At 39.0% G+C, this 23,499-nt stretch overlaps 1 protein-coding gene across 2 annotated transcripts in view; it reads right to left on the bottom strand.

Annotated features, from left to right (window-relative positions):
- The window catches only part of MGAT4D (MGAT4 family member D), a 189,547-nt gene that overhangs the window by 112,820 nt on the left and 53,228 nt on the right, over window positions 1–23,499 (bottom strand). For both annotated transcript variants that reach the window (XM_089693886.1, XM_089693887.1), the window contains exons 3-4: window positions 22,045–22,188; window positions 7,739–7,872 (exon numbers count right to left, since the gene is read on the bottom strand). In XM_089693886.1, coding sequence (XP_089550012.1) covers window positions 7,739–7,872; window positions 22,045–22,188 — 278 coding nt within the window. The remainder of the gene's footprint in view (window positions 1–7,738; window positions 7,873–22,044; window positions 22,189–23,499) is intronic.

Below are 23,499 nucleotides of genomic sequence, written 5' to 3'. Positions count from 1 at the left end.
TTGAAGAAGTTATTTTATGCCCAGGTAACCTATTTCCTTCTCACTCCATGTAAATGGAAATTCTTTTTGTAAACTCTGCTTCTTTGTCTTTGAGATATTGATATTTAAGATCTGACTTTGAGGGGTTTATTTTCAGATTTGATAACTCACCATACTGTTTTAGTAGTCTCATTGAATTAAGCAACGCAATTCTGGGATTTACAATATAGAACAACATGTCATCCGCATAAGCTGCCACCTTATGCCCCACTTCACCTATCTTTATTACTGTTATATCTATACAACTTTCTTACCCTCGCCAACATCGGTTCCAGGGATATTACAAATAGCAAAGGAGAGAGTGGGCATCCTTGGCTAGTACCATTATACCTTTTGAAAAACAGAGAGGGATCCATTGACCTTAACTGCTGCTGATGGACTGTTATGCAGCTCTTTTATCCACTTTAACATCTTGGGCCCTAAACCTAAAACCTCTAACGTATCAAACAAAGATCCCCAGAGGAATAGATATGAGCATATAATGTGATTTATGCATTTCAACGTGTATTACACTTTGTCGGCCCTTCATAAATCACCTTAACCAAAAATTTGTAGAATACGCCCCAGCAAAACATCTGCGTTTATAAGTCCCTCATAAACCACTTGCCCTCCAGAAGATTTACCCCCTCCTTCCTGACCAGGCCATTTTTTGCATCACGGCGCTGCGTTACTTTAACTGACAATTGTGCATTCATGTAATGCTGCACCCAAATGAAATGTATGTGCTTTTTTTCCCCCCACAAATAGAGCTTTGTTTCGGTGGTATTTGATCGCTTGTGCATTTTTTATTTTTTGCACTATAAAAAAAAAAAAAGACAATATTTTTGACTTTTTTCTATTAAACACGTCCATTAAACAAAAATAAAAAATCTAATTTTGTCATAAATTTATGCCAAAATGTATTCTGCTACATGTCTTTGCTAACAAAAAAATCCCAATACGTGTAAATTAATTGGTTTATGTGAAAAGTTATAGCATTTACAAATGGCCATATAGATGCTGGATTTTTTTCTTTTTTTTTACTACTAGTAATGGGGGCGATCAGCGACTTATAGCAGAACTGCGGCGGGCATTCTGACACCGATGGGAACTGACTTGGTGTCACTGGCATCCCCAGTGACACAAATACAGTGATCAGTGCTAATAAAAAGCACTGACACTGTACTAATGGCACTGGGCAGGAATGGGTTAACATGTGGGGCGATCAAAGGGTTAACTGTGTGCTGTTTCACAATATGCTGTGTGTGTGTTTTCAACAGTGTAAGCACGCTGCTTTGTATGGCTTTGCTTTGCAGAGCCATACAAAGCAGTGTGCTGGAGCTGACGGGAGAGAACTGTATTGTTTACATATAGTTCTCTCCACCCCCGTCAGTGCCCCGATGATTGATATCTGAGGCCACGGGATGCGCCCCCCTACCCGGAAATGCGAAATCATGTATATATGTGATTTTGTGCACCCCTGCAGCAGTATTTCTGCTATAGGGCGGCAGGAAAGCGATACATTTTTCTGGCTGCCTTGCATTCAAACAATTTCTCCCCAGCAAGCATTCCAGATATAATGTCAAAATGTATAAGACCTGTGAGAGGGCAACAGGCTATACATGTAATTTTAGGATTTACGAGAAAAAGTCACATGGAGCCCCCCCGGATGCAGATTACGTGGGGAGAAGTGGCAAGATAGTTTGGGACATGGTGTCACCCTTTTTCCATTTTGGGTACCACATATACTGTACGTGGACAATTTTTATATAAGTGCAGTCAGGTCCATAAATATTGGGACATGGACACAATTCTACCATTTTTGGCTCTATACACCACCACAATAGATTTGAAATGAAACAAGCAAGATGTGCTTTAACTGCAGACTGTCAGCTTTAATTTGAGGGTATTTACATCCAAATCAGGTGAACGGTGTAGGAATTACAACAGTTTGCATATGTGCCTCCCACTTGCTAAGGGACCAAAAGTAATGGGACAGAATAATAATCATAAATCAAACTTTCACTTTTTAATACTTGGTTGCAAATCCTTTGCAGTCAACTACAGCCTGAAGTCTGGAACGCATAGACATCACCAGACGCTGGGTTTCATCCCTGGTGATGCTCTGCCAGGCCTCTACTGCAACTGTCTTCAGTTCCTGCTTGTTCTTGGGGCATTTTCCCTTCAGTTTTGTCTTCAGCAAGTGAAATGCATGCTCAAATCGGATTCAGGTCATGTGATTGACTTGGCCATTGCATTACATTCCACTTCTTTCCCTTAAAAAACTCTTTGGTTGCTTTTGCAGTATGCTTTGGGTCATTGTCCATCTGCACTGTGAAGCGGCGTCCAATGAGTTGTGAAGCATTTGGCTGAATATGAGCAGATAATATTGCCCAAAACACTTCAGCATCCATCCTGCTGCTTTTGCCAGCAGTCACATCATCAATAAATACAAGAGAACCAGTTCCATTGGCAGCCATACATGCCCACGCCATGACACTACCACCACCATGCTTCACTGATGAGGTGGTATGCTTAGCATCATGAGCAGTTCCTTTCCTTCTCCATACTCTTCTCTTCCCATCACTCTGGTACAAGTTGATCTTGGTCTCATCTGTCCATAGGATGTTGTTCCAGAACTGTGAAGGCTTTTTTAGATGTTGTTTGGCAAACTCTAATCTGGCCTTCCTGTTTTTGAGGCTCACCAATGGTTTCCATCTTGTGGTGAACCCTCTGTATTCACTCTGGTGAAGTCTTCTCTTGATTGTTGACTTTGACACACATACACCTACCTCCTGGAGAGTGTTCTTGATCTGGCCAACTGTTGTGAAGGGTGTTTTCTTCACCAGGGAAAGAATTCTTCGCTCATCCACCACAGTTGTTTTCCGTGGTCTTCCGGGTCTTTTGGTGTTGCTGAGCTCAACGGTGCGTTCCTTCTTTTTAAGAATGTTCCAAACAGTTGTTTTGGCCACGCCTAATGTTTTTGCTATCTCTCTGATGGGTTTGATTTGTTTTTTCAGCCGAATGATGGCTTGCTTCACTGATAGTGACAGCTCTTTGGATCTCATCTTGAGAGTTGACAGGAACAGATTCCAAATGCAAATAGCACACTTGAAATGAACTCTGGACCTTTTATCTGCTCATTGTAATTGGGATAATGAGGGAATAACACACACCTGGCCATGGAACAGCTGAGAAGCCAATTGTCCCATTACTTTTGGTCCCTTAACAAGTGGGAGGCACATATGCAAACTGTTGTAATTCCTACACCGTTCACCTGATTTGGATGTAAATACCCTCAAATTAAAGCTGACAGTCTGCAGTTAAAGCACATCTTGTTCGTTTCATTTCAAATCCATTGTGGTGGTGTATAGAGCCAAAAATGTTAGAATTGTGTCCATGTCCCAGTATTTATGGACCTGACTGTATGCCACTATTTAGACAATTGTACAATCTTGGAATTGGCGCATGTGGCACCGTGCGACCTAATTGCCGGGGCTTCCCGCAACGGCTTTTAAATACCTGACTTAGAAAGGTGGAGAAAGCCTGCTTGAAAAATTATAAATTGCTCGCAGTGATGTGGAAGGAAAAATGGGATGTGTTCGTCCTGTTTTCCATTTCCATTCACGCAGACATGACCATCCAAATTTCCATGACAGCTGGTGTTAAGAAGCCCATCAGTGTCCACGGCTATAACCTTAACATGGGAGGGGTTGACTTCAATGACCAGAGGATGAAGCCGTACTTACTTTTCTGTAAAGCCAGACGTTGGTACAAAAAAGTGTCTGTATATTTAATTTGATTGGCTTTGTACAACACTTTTGTGCTTTACAAAGCAACTTAAGTGGATCCTTCTTAAAATTTCAGGAACAGATCATCATGGCCCTTTTGTATCCAGAAGATGCTGTGGCCCAAACCTCTAACCCAGATGCAGTGAGCCAGCTGCATAAGAGGTATTTTCCGGATGCCATTCCTGGTACCCCAACCCAAAAGTCACCCCAAAAAAGATTGTGTGTCTGTAGCAGACACGGAATTGGGTATGACACCCACTTTTTTTTTTTACGCTCCTGTCTTGACCAACATGGTCTCTGCCTCAAGGAGTGCTTCCATCACTATAATACACTAGTGGAGTATTAGTATAGGGTACAGCATGGCACAGTCTAGGGCACATATTTACACAGAGTCTCGAAAGATGTTAAGTAGTCACGAAACTGAAATAGCATTTTGACAGACCCTATCTTGAAAGTTTACAGTTGAAAAAAAAAAAAGTTAAACAAAAAAAATTAAGTAAAAAATTAATAAATAAACCAAAAATAGCTTTCGTTTTATTGAGTTACCATTCTGTTGCTATGGTTTTATTGTTGTTTTCCATGCAGGAACGCCATTCAGCTGCAGTACCAATCTGTTTATTTTGACAGCAACAGGGTGTGCTCCCAGAATATATGTCAGTGTGTGTAGTGCTGCTGGATGAGATTTTTCATACTCAGTTAAAGAACATATATGCCCAAGCATGGGGGCCTGGGGTGGCCAGTGGGTGGATCACTCCTATTCTTAGGCATACATTTTTTTGCAAGAGATTTCTTCAACCACATTGATCAATTTCATGTATGCCCAACATTAGAAGTGGGTGGATGCAGGGCAGTATATTCTAATAGTGGATATACCACACTTTTTCTGGCAGATATTTCTTCTCTTTTATTCCAATCAGCTCACAGGTTGCACAAAAAAAAAAAAAAAAAAAAAAAAAAGAGAACATAAAATATATGCCCAACAAGGACCAGCGATGTACTGATTGCTATCACAGGGGATATTTACATTCCCTGTGATAACAATAAATGTGATTTTAAAAAAATGAAAGGGACAGTGTAAAATAAATAATCAAAATAATAATAAAAAAATAAAAGCACCCTCATCCTCCCGTGCAACAGTGTACGCAAGCTTCGGCTCTGTGTCAGTATGTGAACAGCCATTGCACCATGCATGTGAGGCACTGATGCGAACATCAGATCGAGGGCAGTAATTCTAGCACTAGACCTCCTTTGTAAATCTAAAGTAGTAGCCTGTAAAGGGTTTTAAAGCATTGCCTATGGATATTAAAAATGTATGTAGTTTGTCGCCGTTGCACGGGGCGTGCGCACCTTTAAAGCATGTCATGTTTAATATCTACTTAATTGACATAACATCATCTTTTATATGCTACCAAACAATTGGCCAATATATTGTGTTTTTGTTGCAACACCTGCCATTTTATTTTCTAGGGTGTCCGTTTTAAAAAAAATATATAAGGTTTGGGGGTTCAAAGTAATTTTCTAGCAAAATATTTTTGAACAAAACGTGTCAGAAAAGGCTTGGTCTTCAAGTGGTTAGAAGAGTAAGTGATGTGTGGCATAAGCTTCTAATGCTGGGCATAAAATGTCAAGATAACAACCCTCCCACCCAAATTACCCCTTTTTGGAAAGTAGACACCCCAAACTATTTGCTGAGAGGCATTTTGAGCCAATAGAAGAATTTATTTTTTACCAAAAGTATTTGAAAAATATTAAAAAAAATATAATTTTTTTTTTTTTTTTTTTTTACACAAAGTTGTCAGTTAAATGATATATTGCTCACACATGCCATGGGTATATGTGGAATTGCTCCCCAAAATAAATTCTGCTTATGGGAGTCTAGCCACAAACAGAGCCCCAAATCCAATGAACCCTTTGAAAGCCTGAAGGTGCATGACTTCCTCATTTTACTTCCTCACTACTTATCACAGTTTTAGAGAAACTGAAATGCCAGGATAGCAACAAACCCCCCAAAAAGCACCCCTTTTTGGAAATTAGACACCCCAAGGAATTTAATAAGAGCCATGTTGAGTATTTTGCAAGTTTCATTTTTTAAAAATAAAAAAAATTAAAAAAAGATATATTTGTTTTCTTTCTTCATTTTCCAAAAACTTTTGGCAACGAGATCTGCAAAATACTCACCATGCCTCTTAGCAAATTCCTTGGGATGTCTACTTTCCAAAAAGGGGTCATTGGGGGGGTTATACTATTCTGGCATTTTAGGGCCTCCAAAACTGTGATAGCTAGTCCGGTACGGTAATGAGGAAATAAAGCCCTTTAAAAGCCTGAAGGTGCTTATTATGGTAAAAAAAAAAAAAAAAGTATTCCATTGACTCAACATGCCCCTCAGTAAATAGTTTGGGGTGTCTTCCAAAAAAGGGGCCATTTTGGGGGAGTGCTATCGTGGAATTTCAGGGTCTCTGAAACTGTGATAGGCAGTGCGGAAGTGAAATGAGGAGATTACACACCTTCAGGCTTTCCAAGGGGTCATTGGATTTCAGGCTTCTGTATGCGGCTAGGTTCCCAAAAAGTCTCACACATGTGGTATCCCCATACTCAGGAGAAGTAGCAGAATATATTATGGGGTATAATTCCACATATATCCACGGCATGTGTGAGCAATATACCATTTAAATAACAACTTTGTGTAAAAAAATAAATAAAGAGGTACATTTTTTGTCATTTTCCAAAAACTTGTGGAAAACAAATAAATCTTCCATGCACTCAGCATGCCTCACAGCAAACAGCTTAGGGTGTCTACCTTCCAAAAAGGGGTCATTTGGGGATGTTTGTACATGTTTGGCATTTTAGCACCTCAAGAAATGTGATAGGCAGTCAGAAAGTAAAAGCTGCGTAAATTACTGTATCTATACCATAGTTTGTAGATGCTATAACTTTCACACAAACCAATTCATAAACACTTATTGGGATTTTTTCTACCAAAGACATATAGCAAAATACATTTTGGCCTAAATTTATGACAACATTTTAGTTTATTGGATACTTTTTATAACAATGTAGAATTTTTTTGTATATAGCGCAAAAATTAAAAAACCCAGAGGTGATCAAATAACACCAAAAGAAAGCTCTATTTATGTGAAAAAGCACATAAATTTCATTTGGGTACAGCGTTCCATGACCGTGCAATTACCAGTTGATATAGGGCAGTCCAGAATAGCAAACAAATGGCCTGGTCAGGAAGGGGGGTAAATCTTCCGGAGGGCAAGTGGTTAATAATTTCAGACACCCACCGGTATGACAGAGGAGTTCCAGGGTCTTGTAATATTAGGTTTAGCTTAGAGGATAATATTAAAGAGAATACTTCTAGAAGAAGGAGGAATAGGGAAATTAATCTCTTTGAATTCCCTGCAAAACAGCACTGCTGTTTTTGGGGATTAGCCCTAACAGTCTATCAAGTGCCCTGCACTCATAAGAATCAGACAGTTGCTTCTTCTTCAATGTCCAATCACAGGCTGGGTGCAGGAAGGTGACCAGACTACATCACTAGCTATGCTACCTAATAGGGTTGTGTAAATTTCCAGGCTGGTTGGACAGAAATACTTTTTTTTGGTATGTAAATGTTACCATATATATAATACTTATTTCAACAGTGTGTCAAGCTTTTATGTTTCAGAAATATTAGCCTGCTACTGATCCATGCTTTAGTGTAGCTATAAATAGCAAACACTGTAACAGGTTCAGTATGAAATCTAGTAATTTTTCTACATATTATAGCTTTCATTTACGTTAAGACCACTATCACCGATTTCCAGCTGCACTGAGACTCAAACAATCCATTTGTCATTGTTCTTGACTGCCAAGAATCTGGCTACTGCAAATTACTCTAGAACTCTAGGCATGGAAACAAACCAAATACTCCAGTCATTCCTTACCTCTGCTATAAACACAATAACAACACAATCGTCTTTTTCGCTTGCAGACATCTCTGAAAAGATGGAGCTCAACGTGTCCAACAAGTAGCTCTGTTTGTCTCTCTTGACAGTGGGAATCCCAATCACAATGGACACTGGATTTAAAAAAACAAAAAAACCCATTAAAAAATAAAATAAAAAAATCACACTCATTAAGACTGTGTAAAGCACTATAAATTATGTAATTTGCCCATCTACTGCCAGCTTAAACGGTACCTGTGAGGATATAAATATGGTAGCTATCACAGGTGCAATCCTATAGGACATGTTAAAACCTAAGTTTTCAATGAGCCTGCACCTTTAAAAACAAACAGGTAGTAGCAGTACTAAACACCCACTAAAATAGTATACAGACACAGGCCTATTTTTCAAGATATGCAAATAGTGTCATTAGCCACCAAACTCAAGAAGGCCACATTAAACTTTTACCGTGTCAAAACTAGTCTGGATTCAATGTGAAGACAAAAGTGGACACAGAAAGCTGGCCATGCACTGATCGAAATTCTTCTGGTTAATCTGGCCAGAACAAATTTCAATCAGTGTGCAGCTGTCCCAGTTTGACAGAAGCAGATTGAAAAGGTTGGAAAACTTGGAAAAATGAATAGTGTTTGGCCCCCCTAAGACATACAATATCTAACTACAATACACTTCTAACAGAACATTTACATTTGACACTACAATTAGAATTAATTAACACAATTTTTTATATACTGCACCTTATGCTTGTTGATATAACCTTTTAACATTACATTACTCATGCGAAAATCATACATTACAAAGGGGTCAATTCACTAAAGGTTACTGCGTACAATATGAAAGTTACGTGACTAATTTTTCAGAAATATCGCATGAGATAATAGAAGAGTTAATTCATCAAAGTAAAATATTGAATGTGAGCTAAATACCACACATTTGATAAAATAGTGATATAGATAAATCTTTAAAGTCAATTCATTAAAAAACACATTTATTATTTACCACCTGGTGTTTGCTGGCAGTATTTTAGAAATGTGCAAAACAACAATTAGAGGAACTCTACACTGGCCAGAAAGTGAAAAGTATACAATGCATCAATGTGAAAATGTTCTCCTCTGAGCTCAGGTATGAAAAAAAAGTGTAACATTTCACCAGAGGGAGATAATTTTGTGAATGAAAGCACAGAATGTTTTCATAGTTTCACATAATTGCTGTGCCTTTTGGTGCAGTGCGTTAGTCTGCAAAAAAATTAATTGTGAAAAAACAACACCAAAAATAACGCAAAATTTAAGTGCTAAATAACACAAAACAAATATTTAAACGCATTCAGTAAATAACACGTGTTTCTTAGTGAATTGACTAGCACATGAGTTATGTTAACTCAAAAATTCATGCGGTATTTATCTCTTAGTGAACTGTCCCCAATTTTTTAAAAAACTGACACCCAGACAACAGTCTCAGTGTGTACAGTCACAGTACTACTTTCATTTACACTCACTTTAAAGAGATCTTCTTCAGATCCATGTGCAATTAATGCACAGTAACCTGTAACACATTACCTGATTTCAGCAGGTCAGTGTGGTCAAGCTAAAATGCATAACCACATGGGGCCAAAGCACAGATATTTGTTAACATCACCAGCAACATCTACAGCGTTTACATCTGCAGCAAATATGAGTTGAGATGCAGATGCGGTCCAGGTGAGCAATGACTAATGTGCACGGCTGTGTAAGCTTCACAAATTAGCTACCATTGAGTTTTATGGAGGAGTGGTTCCAAAAGATTTATACCTTGAAGACCAAATTAAACCTGATCGCAACTGCCTATTCCTGTCTACTTTCTAAAAAAGAATCTGCTTAGCTACCTTAAAGTGGTAGTAGACCGCATTCATTATTAAAAAAAAAAAAAAAAAAATCCTGCAAGGTAAAAAGACACAATGTGCTAGTATGCATTGCATACGAACACATTATGTAAAACTTACCTTAAAACGAAGCCCTCCAACGGCATGCTGTCACCACTGCAGAGGCTTCCATCTTCACCCGTCTTCCTTCTAGGTTCACGAGCTCCGGCATTCTGACAGACCAAACCACGATGACGTCACTCTGGTGCATAAGTCCCGAGCCACGGCACACAGCTCTGAAGGAACGGCACGGTATGCCATTCCCTCAGTTGCGCATGAGCCGGATTAAATAAAGAGAGAATATATCCTAAATGGTGCACGCTTAGGAGATCTTCATTTTACCTACAGGTAAGCTTTTTCTATAAGTTTACCTGTAGGTAAAATTTAAAAAAAAAGCGTTTACAACCACTTTAAGCCAGCCATAGACTGTTTGAATCTTTGGCCCGTTCAGCAAGGACCAGCTGAGATTCAAACCATGCATGAGCAGGCTGAATGTACCAAAGTTGATCGATCGGTCAACTTGGGTGCAACCAGCCTGTCGGATTTTACATGCAATTATTGCTAGTGACTATTTAAGCCACTAGCAGTTATTACTGTGTTCTCCTGGCAGGAACAGCGCCCCCAGCTGGGAGAACACAATAGCTCCATGGGAGGGATTCCCCCATCTACACTGACTATGTTGCAAGGTTGCGGGAAAGAAAATCACTCTGTCTATGGCTGGCTTAACTGTCTACCTTGCCACTTTCACTTTCTGAACAATTGTTTTTCTATTTTGGCCAGTTACTTTTATTTTCTGTCCTGGCCATTACTTTACTCTGCTTATCCACTTTGCACTCAGTTACACTCAGTCACAATTTTTTTGTTTAGTGTATTAAATTAGAACCTCCTGCTTACTTGTCTTTTGCTACTTCTATTACCCATCACTCCCCCCCTCCTACTCGTACATCATTTGCCCAATCCAGGCGAAGATGTTTGGAAAAGGGCATCTAGGAACACTCTGTTTAAAGTGGGTCCCCACTAGTGACAAATTGCTCTATTCATAAGCTTGGCATCGCTAGGTACTGACAGATTCAAATATTCCAAAAAAAGGTATGCCTTTTCCTTACTGCCTTCATCAGTGAGACTTCAGATGCATGTACAATGTGCAAATGTTACGGTTAATGGAGTTAGGTGATGAGAGCTGCTGTGCCTAAACCTGCATGCAACCCACTGACAATAAATCATATATTATGCCATCTGATTACCACAGATCACCCAGGCCATGTCTGCAAACAACGAGACCATTTGTTGCATAGTGAGTTTCTACTTTCTGTGGATTACTGCACATGGGATCTGCTGAAAGTCTTATAAAAAGTATAACAAAATATTTAAATAGAATTGCACTTGTCAAAAGTACCTTCTCTAAAAAAAAATAGGTTTACTATGGGATTTTATCATAAATCATGTTATAATATACCGCTCATTTGATTTAGCAGACAAAACTGCACTAAAATGGCTGAAAACAACAACATACTTGACCCATTTGCAGAAGTTTTAGATCATTAAAAAATTACAGGCTGGATAAAACATTTCCTCATACTGTATGTTCCGAACTCATCTCAAGTGTCAGAAGACAAACACAGTGCATATTAAAAATGCAGTTCTGACTTGCCTAGATCAGGGATTTCCCAATACTACCCTATACATGTTTATCTTTCTCCCTTTATTAATGAATAATCTGCACAGAGCTACGAGTTCAAGCTTGTCTCAGCTTCCAGAATGTTGTTGAATAACTGCTGCTCATTCAATTTTGATACTGGCAAATGATACCAGGTATTACTGCTAGTCTTTAATAACTTAAAGTAGTAATAAACCCTTGCTGTTTTGTTTACCCCTACATAATGAGCACAATAAAATAAACATTCCCCCATAAACTAGTTGCAGAAATTCTTATCGCAGCACTTACAGTTTACAACTTTCTATGCTGCTGTTCTCAGTGCTGTCCCTCTGAACTTCCAGAGTGCACAAGAAAGAGTTACAGTGGGGAGGTCATTCTCCAAGTCAGTGTACTAGCTATTAGCTCAAAGAACAGGGGGTAGGAGGGAGAAGATCTAGGGGGAGGGGGGGTCCTTGCCATCCTAGGCTACAGGGCTGTGTGTTTCTATTGATGCACACAATGTAGGCAGACACCGCTCTAGTCCCTGAATGCAAGTGTGGCTGTATATAACACTGCAAGAGAAAGGGGCCACCCTGAAATGGGAAACCTGGGGAGCAGTCATGGTACCAACTTAACATGAACATGCTTGAGCTAACTACCAGTTTGTTTACTATGAGAGTCACTGCAACTTTTACTAGTTTGTGCACATCAACAAAAGGCTTAGCAGCTGTAATTGCGGCAAATACCCAAGAGAACATGACACTAGCTCTCTACCGCTAAATTGCATCAGATATGTTTACAAAGAAAGGGAGGCATAAATGCAGAGAATGAATTGAGTATGACATCAGGGAAATATTTTGTTAGAAAGCCTTGTCAGGGTGTAACATGCTCCAGGTCGCCCCCAATCCCCCCCAACATTTTGTGAATCTATGAAATACAAGTTCCATTTGCCACCATAGCAGATGACTTGTAGTTCTATATGAACTGGAGTGCACAGATGATCGCCCTCATAGTTTATTGACACTTCCTACAACTTTGTAACTGTTTGCTGTATGGAGGTATGTGCAGGGAAGCTGGAGGCAGTGTCTACAGTAGACTTACATTGCACCAGCGATCTACTGATCATGGATGCAATGCTCTGCATGCTCATCAGGAAAAAATAAAAAATACACATTTTTTTCCTGCAAAAATATGTGCATTTTTTTTTTTCTTAAAGATGAACTTAGCCTTCAAAGATTGTTGAAAGTCTACTGGTAGCTTGTTTAAAGTGACAATCAGCACTGTCATTATGATGTGTTTAAATTCCCAATCTGGAGCTGAAGGGTGTTTTAATGCCTGTTTTACACTTGCTTTGCGGTCTAAAGAGCAATCCGCATTCAGAACACTCTTCAGAGAGCATTTGACAGGCAATTAGGAAGTGTTGTTTTAACCCGGCTGTTTGAACCACCTAAATGGCAGTCTACCACAATGTAGCAGGCCAGTTGTAGCATGGTACTATTTTTACTTCCCGCCTCTGACTCTGTGAAAAAAGAAAAAAAAATGGAGGGTGATACGATCTATACCAGAAAAAGCATCCATGGACAGCAATACAAAACACTGGTAGAAGTTCTAATCTTCCTTACCTTACTAAAAATGCATGTGTAGTTTTATTTATGTGCCCATTCTACAGATTTTGAATTACCGTACTTTCTGCTATGACAGGCATCAAAGGGAAATCTCTCCAAAAGGACACAGAAGGCAACAGAAAAATCTGACCGAGGTTCTAACCCTTTCCTGCTCTAACTAAAAGTAAATGAGCACTATTTTTACTTTCTTAAGGGCTAGTTCACACCAGATGCAGTCCAGTATGGGTTTTTTTCTGCATCAAAAATGTTTCCTTGTATTCCAATGGCTCTAGTTCAAACCAGAGCAGTCAGTTCCAGTCAGTTTCTGGTGCAGAAAAAAAAAATAGAACAAGCTGCATTTTTTTCTACACAATACCATACTGGAATATAACAAACAGAATCAAAACTGCACAAAAATGGAGTGTGGCGTAAACTGTAAGCGAAAAAGTATCCGGAGTGCATTTTTATGGTGTGAACAGGCCCTTAAACTTTCTACAACATGCTGAGGAAAATTACACCTACCTAATGAAGCTGAAAGTGGTTCTAAAGTCCTAAAAGGATAAGTTCAACTTCACCCAAAAAACAATAAATGCACATATTTTTTGCAGGAAATTTTGCATTTATTATTTTTGTCTGCAGGAGCCTGTAAAGCATATCGCTGGTTTCATGCAGGTCTCCTGCAGATCTGTCAGTATATCTGCTTGCCCATACAGGATGTACAGGCAAGCAGATAAACAGATAGGAAAAATCAATGAACTACCACAGCACTCACAGTGGTATTTCATTGAGAATTACAAGCCCATAGCCACTTAACAGAACACAGTGAATGAGACGCAGTTGGGCAGGCGAGCCCCACACAGCCACATTTTTTTTTTCATATGACAGCTAGCGAAGGGGGGAGAAGACCCCCTGCTAGTAGTGAAAGCTGGGGACCGGGGGCCGCTTTGACCATAAATATGATGATATATCCAAATATGGATGTAACATGTTATGAAAGGTGAACTTATTCTTTTACGTATTTTTTTGCATTAAGGTAAAAAAAACCTTCTGTACTGCAGGATCCACCCAGCCCCCCCAGCCCCCCATTTTTCTTACCTCCAATTCAGCAATGTGCATACAAGCTCCCCCTGCTGCCAATCAAATGGTGTGACGAGAGAGCGGAGCGGGGCTGAGCCAATCACTTTGTGTCAATAGACACAGATAGGGCAGCTCTGAAGCGAGTCCGTATGGGTGTCCCCATGGAAAGTGGCTTTCCATGGGGGCACTTGCCAAAGAGGAGGAGCTTGGAGCACTGGCAGGGAACCCCAGAAGAGGAGGATCGGGGCTGTTCTTTGCACAGAACAGGTGAGTATAACATGTTTGTTATTTTAAAAGGGAAAAAAAAAAATCTTTAAAACCACTTTATTGCTAGGTTCACTGTGTGTTCTGGTTTGTGGGTATCGCATTGGTTCCAGCAACCACCCACAGCCAAATCACGCTGCTCTTGCTAGACATGCCAGGCTGCCATTCATTCTGGATGCACTGCCATGCATCTCAGCCTGCAGCACAATCGCAGAGTTAAAAAAACAATGCGGTTTCCCTGTGGATGTGTTTTTGAAAAGGTGCATGAATATTTTTCTTGTAAATTCTTCTTAAAACCTTCTATATATAGGCTTCACATATGCTCTAAATGTCAGATGCTATCAATATTAAACTGCTTGTCAGCAATATGCAAACAGACTAAATCACAAGACATGGGAGGTGCAATTCTATGCCCTAATGCTTGATTTTCGGTGATAAAAAACAGGACCGTGTGCATACTGCGATAAAGTCACCTGATCTCTGAGTTTAAAAAAAAACAATGACAATGAATGAAGTTTGAGGACATGCTGTTGTTTAATCAGCATGATTTTAAGTGGCTATTCACACATAACAAAAGACCAAAGATGGACTTTGCATAAATGTATGAGGGCCCAACCCAATTATGAATGTGGGCACAATTCACTAAAGCATGAGTTAAGTCAGTAACATGACCACATATCGCATGTGATACTGAAAATTTCAATTCACTATTGCTAGTATGCAGTATTTACCTAAAATAGAAAACCGCTCGGCAAATACCGCATGAAAAGACCTTAAAGTCAATTCACAAAAGGAAATAAATTAAATGCAAGCGGTAATTAAGTAGTGGTCCAGGCATGGGTTGTTAAGTGGGTGACCACCGAGTCCTTAACCTGTGAGTCATCAGCTGTCAGTGGGGTTCCCCACTGACAGCTGAATGTAAAAATAAAAAAAAATGTAAAAAATTGCCGGCAATTAAAAAAGTATTTAAAAAAACGGCGTGGGGTCCCCCCCCACGCCAAAATTAAAAGTAAGAAAATCCATACCAGACCCTTATCTGAGCATGCTGCAGGAAAGGGGGGAGGGATGAGCGATTACCCCCCTCCTGAAACATACCAGGCCACATGTCTTCAACATGAGGGGGGTGCTTTGGGGCAGGAGGGCTCCCCCCGAAGCACCTTGTCCCCATGTTGATGGGGACAAGGGCCTCTTCCCCACAACCCTGGCTGGTGGTTGTGGGGGTCTGTGGGTGGGGGGCTTATCAGAATCTGGAAGCCCCTTTAGCAAGGGGGCCCCCAGATCCCGGCCCCCCCACCCATGTGAATGAGTATAGGGTACATGGTACCACTACCCATTCACAAAAAAAAACCTTTAGTTTGAAAAGACAGTAGACAGTCTTTGACAAGAAAAATAAAAAAAAGTCCCTTTAAGTAGATCCAAAATCAAATCACAATGCTTGCCGCCGCCACCGACCCGAAAAAGAAAAAAGAAAAAAAAAAAAAGGAGGCTCCACTCCCGGGCTCCTGCCATCTGACTGCTCCGCTGGCTTGACAGTTCTTAACCCCTTTGCGCAGGTGCCTCCTAGCCCTTTAAGGGGTTTCTGACACCAGGAGGTGGGGCAGGGTTTAGGGCCATGCGACCTCCGTGATATGCTGACACAGCAGTCACATGATCAGAAAGGTCCCAATCACAAGGAGAGATCGGGACCTTTCCCTGGGATGCTGACACATGTGCTGGGAGTGCGCAGGCTCTCAGCGCCTTTGTTTACAAATGCTGAGCAAATATGTGACCACTCGACATCAAGACCCAGCTGCTGAGAGGCCGCATATTTGTGTACACTCGGCGTGAAGAGGTTAAATATGTAAGGGGTGGGGGCCACCTGGTAACATCACTCATGTGACCCCACCCCCTTGTGCTGTCATCTACCAAGGCATGCTGGGTCTTATGAAGCTTGGACCAGTTTGGACCAATGTATATGACATTTCTGTCCCATGCCCCTGGAAGCTGGAAATCACTATGCAAGTCATTGGTAACCATGGAAATACAGAAAAGACTCTTGTAATATATGAAAATAAAGGGTTTCTGTGACATGAGGTTTTAGTTGTATTTCTATCCATGATTACAGAGATTAAATGGCTAATAAACATAAATTGAAACTTAAAGCTGGCAAACAGACAGGATTTTGAATCTAGAAGAGACATAGTACTGTGTCCTCTGCACTGAAGTTTTTTTACCTGCCTATCCACACTGTAAAATGAACAGCCCCAGGTACAATTTTGGCAGTGCTGAGATAAATAAACCCTCGTGCATGTGTGGAAGTAATGTCATTTTGGCCAGAGATCGGTACCCAGAAGCTGACCATGGCCGCTGTCATCTTCGGGACACCGCAGTGCAGGGAGTGAAGGGAGGTATAGTTCCGCTTCAAAGAAGAATGCTTTATTTTTACATAGTTACATGGGTCCAGCTTGGACCAATGTACCTATATCTATATCATACCAGGCTGATGCCTCTGGAAGATGGAAATCACTGAAGTATACACCATTTCAGAGATCTCCACTTGCTAGCAGGTCTGATGCTGAGCAGCCAGCCTGATACTCTGTAAACACAGGAGGTCGGCTACTCGGCTTATCTTCTGATTGGATGAGGTAGAGAGTGTGATGTCACCTCCCCATCTCATCCAAGCAGACAACGCTTTGAAATTCATTCAGAAAATGAAAAACATTATCTAAATGGTGCCTGGGCAGAGCAACTAACTGCCTGTGCTCACAAAGCATTAAAACAGATGCTCAGCATAGGATGCAGAAACAAGTGGAGATCACTGAATTAGCAGGTGTACAGTGATTTCCAGCGTCATCGGCCAGGTATGGTATTATACTGTACATAGTTACACGGTTTCAAGCTGGACCAATGTAACTGTGTAAAAATATACCATGCTTGGAATTCTGCTTTAAAGTGGTTGTAAAGGCTGAAGGTTTTTTTAACTTCATGCATTCTATGCAAGAAGGTAAAAAAAAAAAAAAAAAACCTTCAAATGTGCAGTTTCCCCCACAGCCCCCCCTAATACTTAACTTACCTAACTGAGCCCCATTTCGATCCAGCAATGTGCACAAGAGCCTCTGCTCTCCAGGGACTCTCTCCCCTCATTAGCCGACAAACAGCTGCTGTCATTTACAGCCAGTGAGGAAGGAGCAGGGGGGCAGGACTGAGCCATGCACTGTGTATCCCATAGACACTGAAGCTGCTCGGGAGCGAGCTTGCAGTGATTTCTGGAAACGTGCAGGGACCTTTTCCCTGCATTTTGCGAGGCACGGCACTTCCATGGTGCGGCCCACAAAACTGCACTAGTTTGAACAGAGGCTTAGTGTATTGGCCTCTGAATCTCTAATCATAGATGTGATATAAATACTACTCAAAAAACCTCTATTTATGTGAATTACAAGAGATGCTAAAAACTGAGTCTGAATGCTGTATTTCTATGGTTACAAATGACTTGTAATTTGTGGCTATGTGACACAACCTCTAGGTAAAGAAAAAAAAAAAACTCTGTATAATGCTAACAAAAGATCCCAATCAGTTTTCCTAAGAAAAGGCTGTCAGACCAGATTGTGAATTGCAAATACAGCCAAATTACACCAGGTGTGTCCTGTGTATACTCAGTAAAAGGCCATATAAAAGAAAGCATTGATAATAAATGCTTAAGGGCTCAGGGGGTGCAGAGAGCTGTGTGCTATGAAATACAAGCATATCTCTGCATCCAGGAGTGACAGGTATTTAAGTACAGCCAACTGTACAAATCAATGACATGTTGTGGCTGTACACAGTTAACTGCACATTTAAGCATTTAGTGCCGGTCATACCAGTGCAATTTGCAAATTGAAATTGCACCTGAAATCACATCTTTTGAATGTGAATGTCAGTGTCTTAAACATATACAATTTGCTGCAGCGAGATTTTGAAATTAGCTACTTTTTCTGCAGTTTTGTTGCGATTTCCATACATAGAATACAATGGAAATCACACTGTAAATTGCAAGAAATCATTGAAAATCTTCACAAGTAGCAATAAAGTCTTCAGAATTCGCACCTCAAATCGCACTGAAATTGCACACAAATCGAGCGATTTTAAATTGCAGCGTGTGACCTGTGACTTGCTTGTGTACTGGAAGGATCTGCAGCCCTGGACACAATTTGTGTTCAGAGCCATTCATCTGTCCTTGTAGTGTGACATGTAATTTGTTAAACCAATCTTGTGATTCACACAACCCTATCATAATGCATAACTAGGCTGGTACCATACTATTTCCAGTGGCAGATTTACAGCTTCCTATGTCACCTGCCTACATCAAAATCATCAAATAATTCAGTGTGTTACCATAATACATTCTCATGATTCAATGACCAGGCACGTAACAAAACTTGCACAGCTGAAAAAATACATAATGGTGTCTTCTACTTGGCTATGAAGTGTGGCAGGAGTATTTCAATAGAAAGAAGAGAAAAAACCTCCTGCGCTTACAAAACCAAATCTGGCATATGTGGATAGGTCTCCATAAACCTTTACATTGAATCCAATCAGGCAATGATGTGCAGCTCCCTAGGGGCTGGGGAAGCCCAGATAAGCACTACAAAATATGAAAAGGAAAAGGGAACACAAGCACATTACCTCAATCAAAGTGTTTTATTAGTAAAATGTAACAGATATATACTCACAAAATCCATGGTCTGGATTACTCCAAACAGTAATTCCAAAAAGAATTACAGTCTTCCATCTTTGTAGCTGCATAGTTGTAGTTATATGCTAAATTTTGACAGCCATATATTGACATTAGAAGAGAGGGAAAATGTATATGGTTTCTAAAACCCATATTTAAAAAAACACCACATGGTTCTTCTAATTTTACACTATTGATTCAGAAGAATAATTCAGAGGAATAATTCCACAGCTACTCGGGGAAGCCTAGGAGGACTTCTTGTAACACAGTTCCTGCTGTTAAAGCCAGTTAAAAAAAAATGGACCTGATGGATGGTAAAAGTAAATAGAGCAGAAAATGAATACAAATGACACAGGGTTTAGTGCAAGAAAACTAAAAGTAAACAGATTTTTTTTTTTTTAAGCAGAATTATTTCAAAGTGGAAAATAAAGTTGGGCATCTATTAACCAACACAGCACAGGCTTGGCAGCCATTTGCATACATAGGGAAAATGTAAAACCAAATTGGTATAGTAGTTTCTTCTACACCTGAAATTGTCACTTTCAACTGACTAGGTAATTATTTAGAACAGATAACATTGCCAGCCTTGGAGAGGAGGATGTCAATTATTTAGAGCCTCCTTTTACTTCAAATGAGCTAGAAAGACTGATGGAGACACTTCCTAATTAGGCTTTTGGGGGGACAGTCTCCCATTATATGAAACTTATAAAGAAACCCTCTTACAATCAATGCATCCTTTGAGTTCAATTTATTACCAGCCTTGTATGAGGAGATATTGGTGGCTATACTGTAACCAGGTAAAAATGCAACAGATTCAGTTTAATACTACCCAATATATCTTTGCTTACAGAAGATGTAAAATAATAGCTACAATGGAGGCAAATCATTTGGCTGCAACAAAACAAAATCACAAATCTCGATCAAACTGGCTTTATGATAAACAAATCTAGTTATTACTATTCAGTGCTCTTTCTGGAATTTGCAAATACCTACAGATAATACGGAAACTACAAAGTTATCTTTCTAGTTTGGAAAGGCTTTAGCCTCGGTTCACACCAGTGCAGCTATGAAGTCATGCTACTTCAGCGCAATTTCAATACCAATAATCAGTGCAATTTCATTGCGGCTTGAGACTTCATTAAACAAATGTTAATGCAAGTCGCAATGAAATCGCACATAAATGGCACAGAAACCTTTATCAAAGTTGCAGCAATTTGAATGGTTCCACTTCTGCAAATTGGATGCAACTTGTCATGCAACTTTGCCAACTCGCATGTTAAGTCACACTGGTGTGAGCCAAGGCTTATGGGCAGTGATGGAAAAGTGTCATTTTGGCTCTAAAAATATCAAAATGGGCAAAAATCTTATCCCAAGATACTTCTATAAAAACTGTCCATCTTCCCATTTTAAAATTACAATGTGGTACTCATTAAGGATCTCCTTCTTTATTTTCAATACCCATTGAACCATAGGTAACTGTGATAAGATATTCCTCAGAGATGAATTGTTTCAAACAAGGTTCTGTGAAGAAAAAAAAAACCCAGCACCATATGCGGATGATGTCCTGTTATTTTTAGGTATACTGTAGGTCACTCTTGGAATTTGCTCCAACTACAATTTCTTCCTTTGGTATTTTTAATGATTATTATATAATTGTATTAAAGTGGAACTTCACTCTCTCAATCAACATGCACTATTTTTAATGCTTATGTTGCATTAGTAAATAGATAGGAAAGTATGTCATATTTACTCATTTTAAACTTTTTTTTTTTTTTTACATTTCTTCAGTTACTTCTTGGTTTCTATGCCTAGGCAAATGATGTCATGCATCCCAGCAGCCTTCAGGAGGTGGGGGTGGCCTGAACAAAGGGCAGATTCCACAAAGTAAATGAAACTTGAATTATCTGCCCTTACACAAGATGGCCACGGTCATAAATGCCAGGGGGTGTTTTTCAAAATGAATTTTCAGCAAGATAAAGCATAGAGACATGGATGGAAGGGGAATTTGCTTTGAATAATAAAATGAATTAAATAGCGTTTTTGGTTTGTGGTGCTCAGATGCAGTGCAGTTCCACTTTAGGTCTGTGCTGTTGCCTACTGATCAATGAAATCACTTATCCCTAAATTTCATGCAAAGTGTAATTTGTGGCTTAAACATTTTTTTCTTTATGTGGTAGTTCCACACTCCTAAAGAGGATTTAAATGCTTCAACCATTATATGTACTTCATAGTTCACAGGTGTAGATTGTAAAGAATACTTTTTGAACAATTGAAAGTATTTTAAGAGATCTTATATGGTGGGAAAAATGTTTTACTCATTTCACCTATTTGGGGTAATTTGTATGAACATCATTGCAAATAATTATTACAAAACAAGCATATTCTGACTTTTGAAAAAATGTATTCTATTGATTTTTTTAAGTAATTTCAAAAGTCAGTCAGCTGCTGGAAGAGTTGTTTAAGTTTTCATGGGAAGAGAATGCCTATGATAAATCATAAGCTTCTACAAAGAGGATGTGGTGGTGTTTGAACACTGTGGCTTATAAATATCTGGTGACATGTCCTTTAAATGTAGAGAACAATGATCCAGAGACATTGGCAATGTAGAAGATGAATTGTTGAATACTAGAAACAATGCTTTGTGTCTCAATATAAGAAGGTCTTCAGAACAGTCCACAAATTGAATTTTGCCACATTAAGCAACAGGGGAAGGGTGGATATCAACAGTGAACTTGAAATTAGTTCAAATGACTTTTCAGCATAGAAAAGCTCTAAACAACATTCAAAGATTTGCGCAGAATGGCTTTAGATACAAAGTTTGGTAACAAGTTGGTGAGAATGATGATGATGATTACAAGTTTAAGAATATAAGAGTAATATTTTTTGGACTAGAGAGAAGGGTTAGAATGGTTATAGGTTAGAATGCAAATTTTTGAAATATGTAATGCTGATATTTGATTTTTTGCTTTGGCTTTTTTAGTTTGTTTAGGATGTGAAGTGTTTCATTTTCAGATGTTTTTCTACGGTATATTTTTGTCAGGAAAAGGTTTTCAATAACTAAAATATGAATATAAAAAAATTAAAAAGGAAAAAAAAAATTTTTGCAATTAATTGCCTTACCTCCTGTTCTCCCGTGTCCATATAGCACATTTGGCTGCAAACTATCTTCACGTCCCAACAAATGAGGAAGAAACATGTAGATATTTGTAAACGGCAAAGGGAGTTTGCTGGTTATATTCAAGACTTTCCATTTTATCTCTTCAACTGCAAAGCAAATGAAAAACACTGACAAGATTGTTTATAAGTTGGATTCACATGAATTCTGTATCAAAATCAGATGAATAGAAATAGAAAAGACATTCAGATACTCCTACTACACAGATTTGTCCAAAGAGGTACTTCGCCTGTCTTTCCTCATTTTAGTTCAAGAGCTGCAGGAAAAATAGAGTTCACCTTCATTTATTTTTCTGAACATCTTTTTGAAGGTAAAAAAAAACTTACATTTATAATTTTTTTTATTAGGAGCCTGTGATTGCACCTGTGATCAGCAGATCAAGGCTGCTCACTTAGTAACATGTTATGAAAGGTGAACTTCACCTTTAATCCCAACAGTGCATTGCTCATCTGACCCAAAGAAAAGGGTCTAATTTTTGCACAGAGATCAATATTCTCAATGCATATCCTAATATGTACTTTCACTTTTGCAGCTACATTATCTATATATATTTTTTTGCATGTCCCACTCACATAGTATAACTTGCAAACGTGTAGTTTACCTTTTTAAGATGCTTTAGATTTTGGACCCTACAGCAAGGAAAAATCCTACATAGTTTTTTTGTTTATGAGGGGGCTTGGCAGTTGTGTTTGCCTTAATTAACCTTCTCTGCAGGCAGTTCTTCATTATCAATTATAACTAGATTTGAACATTGTCCTAGCAAAGGGTTAACGTTGTAGAGGCTGGGCTTCTTGCTTTGTACGTTAATGAGGACAGATCTGGGACAGGCTTTAACCACTTCCAGTCCGGACACTTTTACCCCCTTCCTGTCCAGGGCAATTTTTAGCTTTCAGCGCTATCACACTTTGAATGACAATTGCGCGGTCATGCAATACTGTACCCATATGAATTTTTTACCATTTTTTTGAGACAGATAAAGCTTTATTTTGGTGGTATTTGTTCACCGCTGGGATCTTTATTTTTTTTACTATGTAAATGAAAAAGTCCAAAAATTTTGAAAAAAAGTGTTTTTTTTATAAAATTTTGCAAATAAATAATATTTCATCATAAATCTTGGCCAAAATTTATTCCGTTTTTTTTTAGTAAAAAAAAAAATCCAAATTAGTTTATAACCAAATTATAATTTTTAAACATTTTTTTTACATTTTATTTTTTTTATATTATTTTTTATTTAAATTTTTTTTTTACATACTGTCACCCTAGCAGTACAGTGTCACCATGGTGACACTGTACTACTTGTGGGGGGTGATGAAGATTTTTTTTTTTTACACTGATTGCTTTTACACCCATATAGGATATAAAAGCAATCATTTCTCTTTCTCTCTGTCTGCATTCTTGCA

This window comes from Staurois parvus, unplaced genomic scaffold (genome assembly GCF_062004578.1).
Source record: "Staurois parvus isolate SC_StPar_1 unplaced genomic scaffold, SC_StPar_1.0 ptg000639l, whole genome shotgun sequence".
Taxonomy (NCBI): Eukaryota; Metazoa; Chordata; class Amphibia; order Anura; family Ranidae; genus Staurois; species Staurois parvus.
This window is presented reverse-complemented; position numbering and strand designations above follow the sequence as displayed.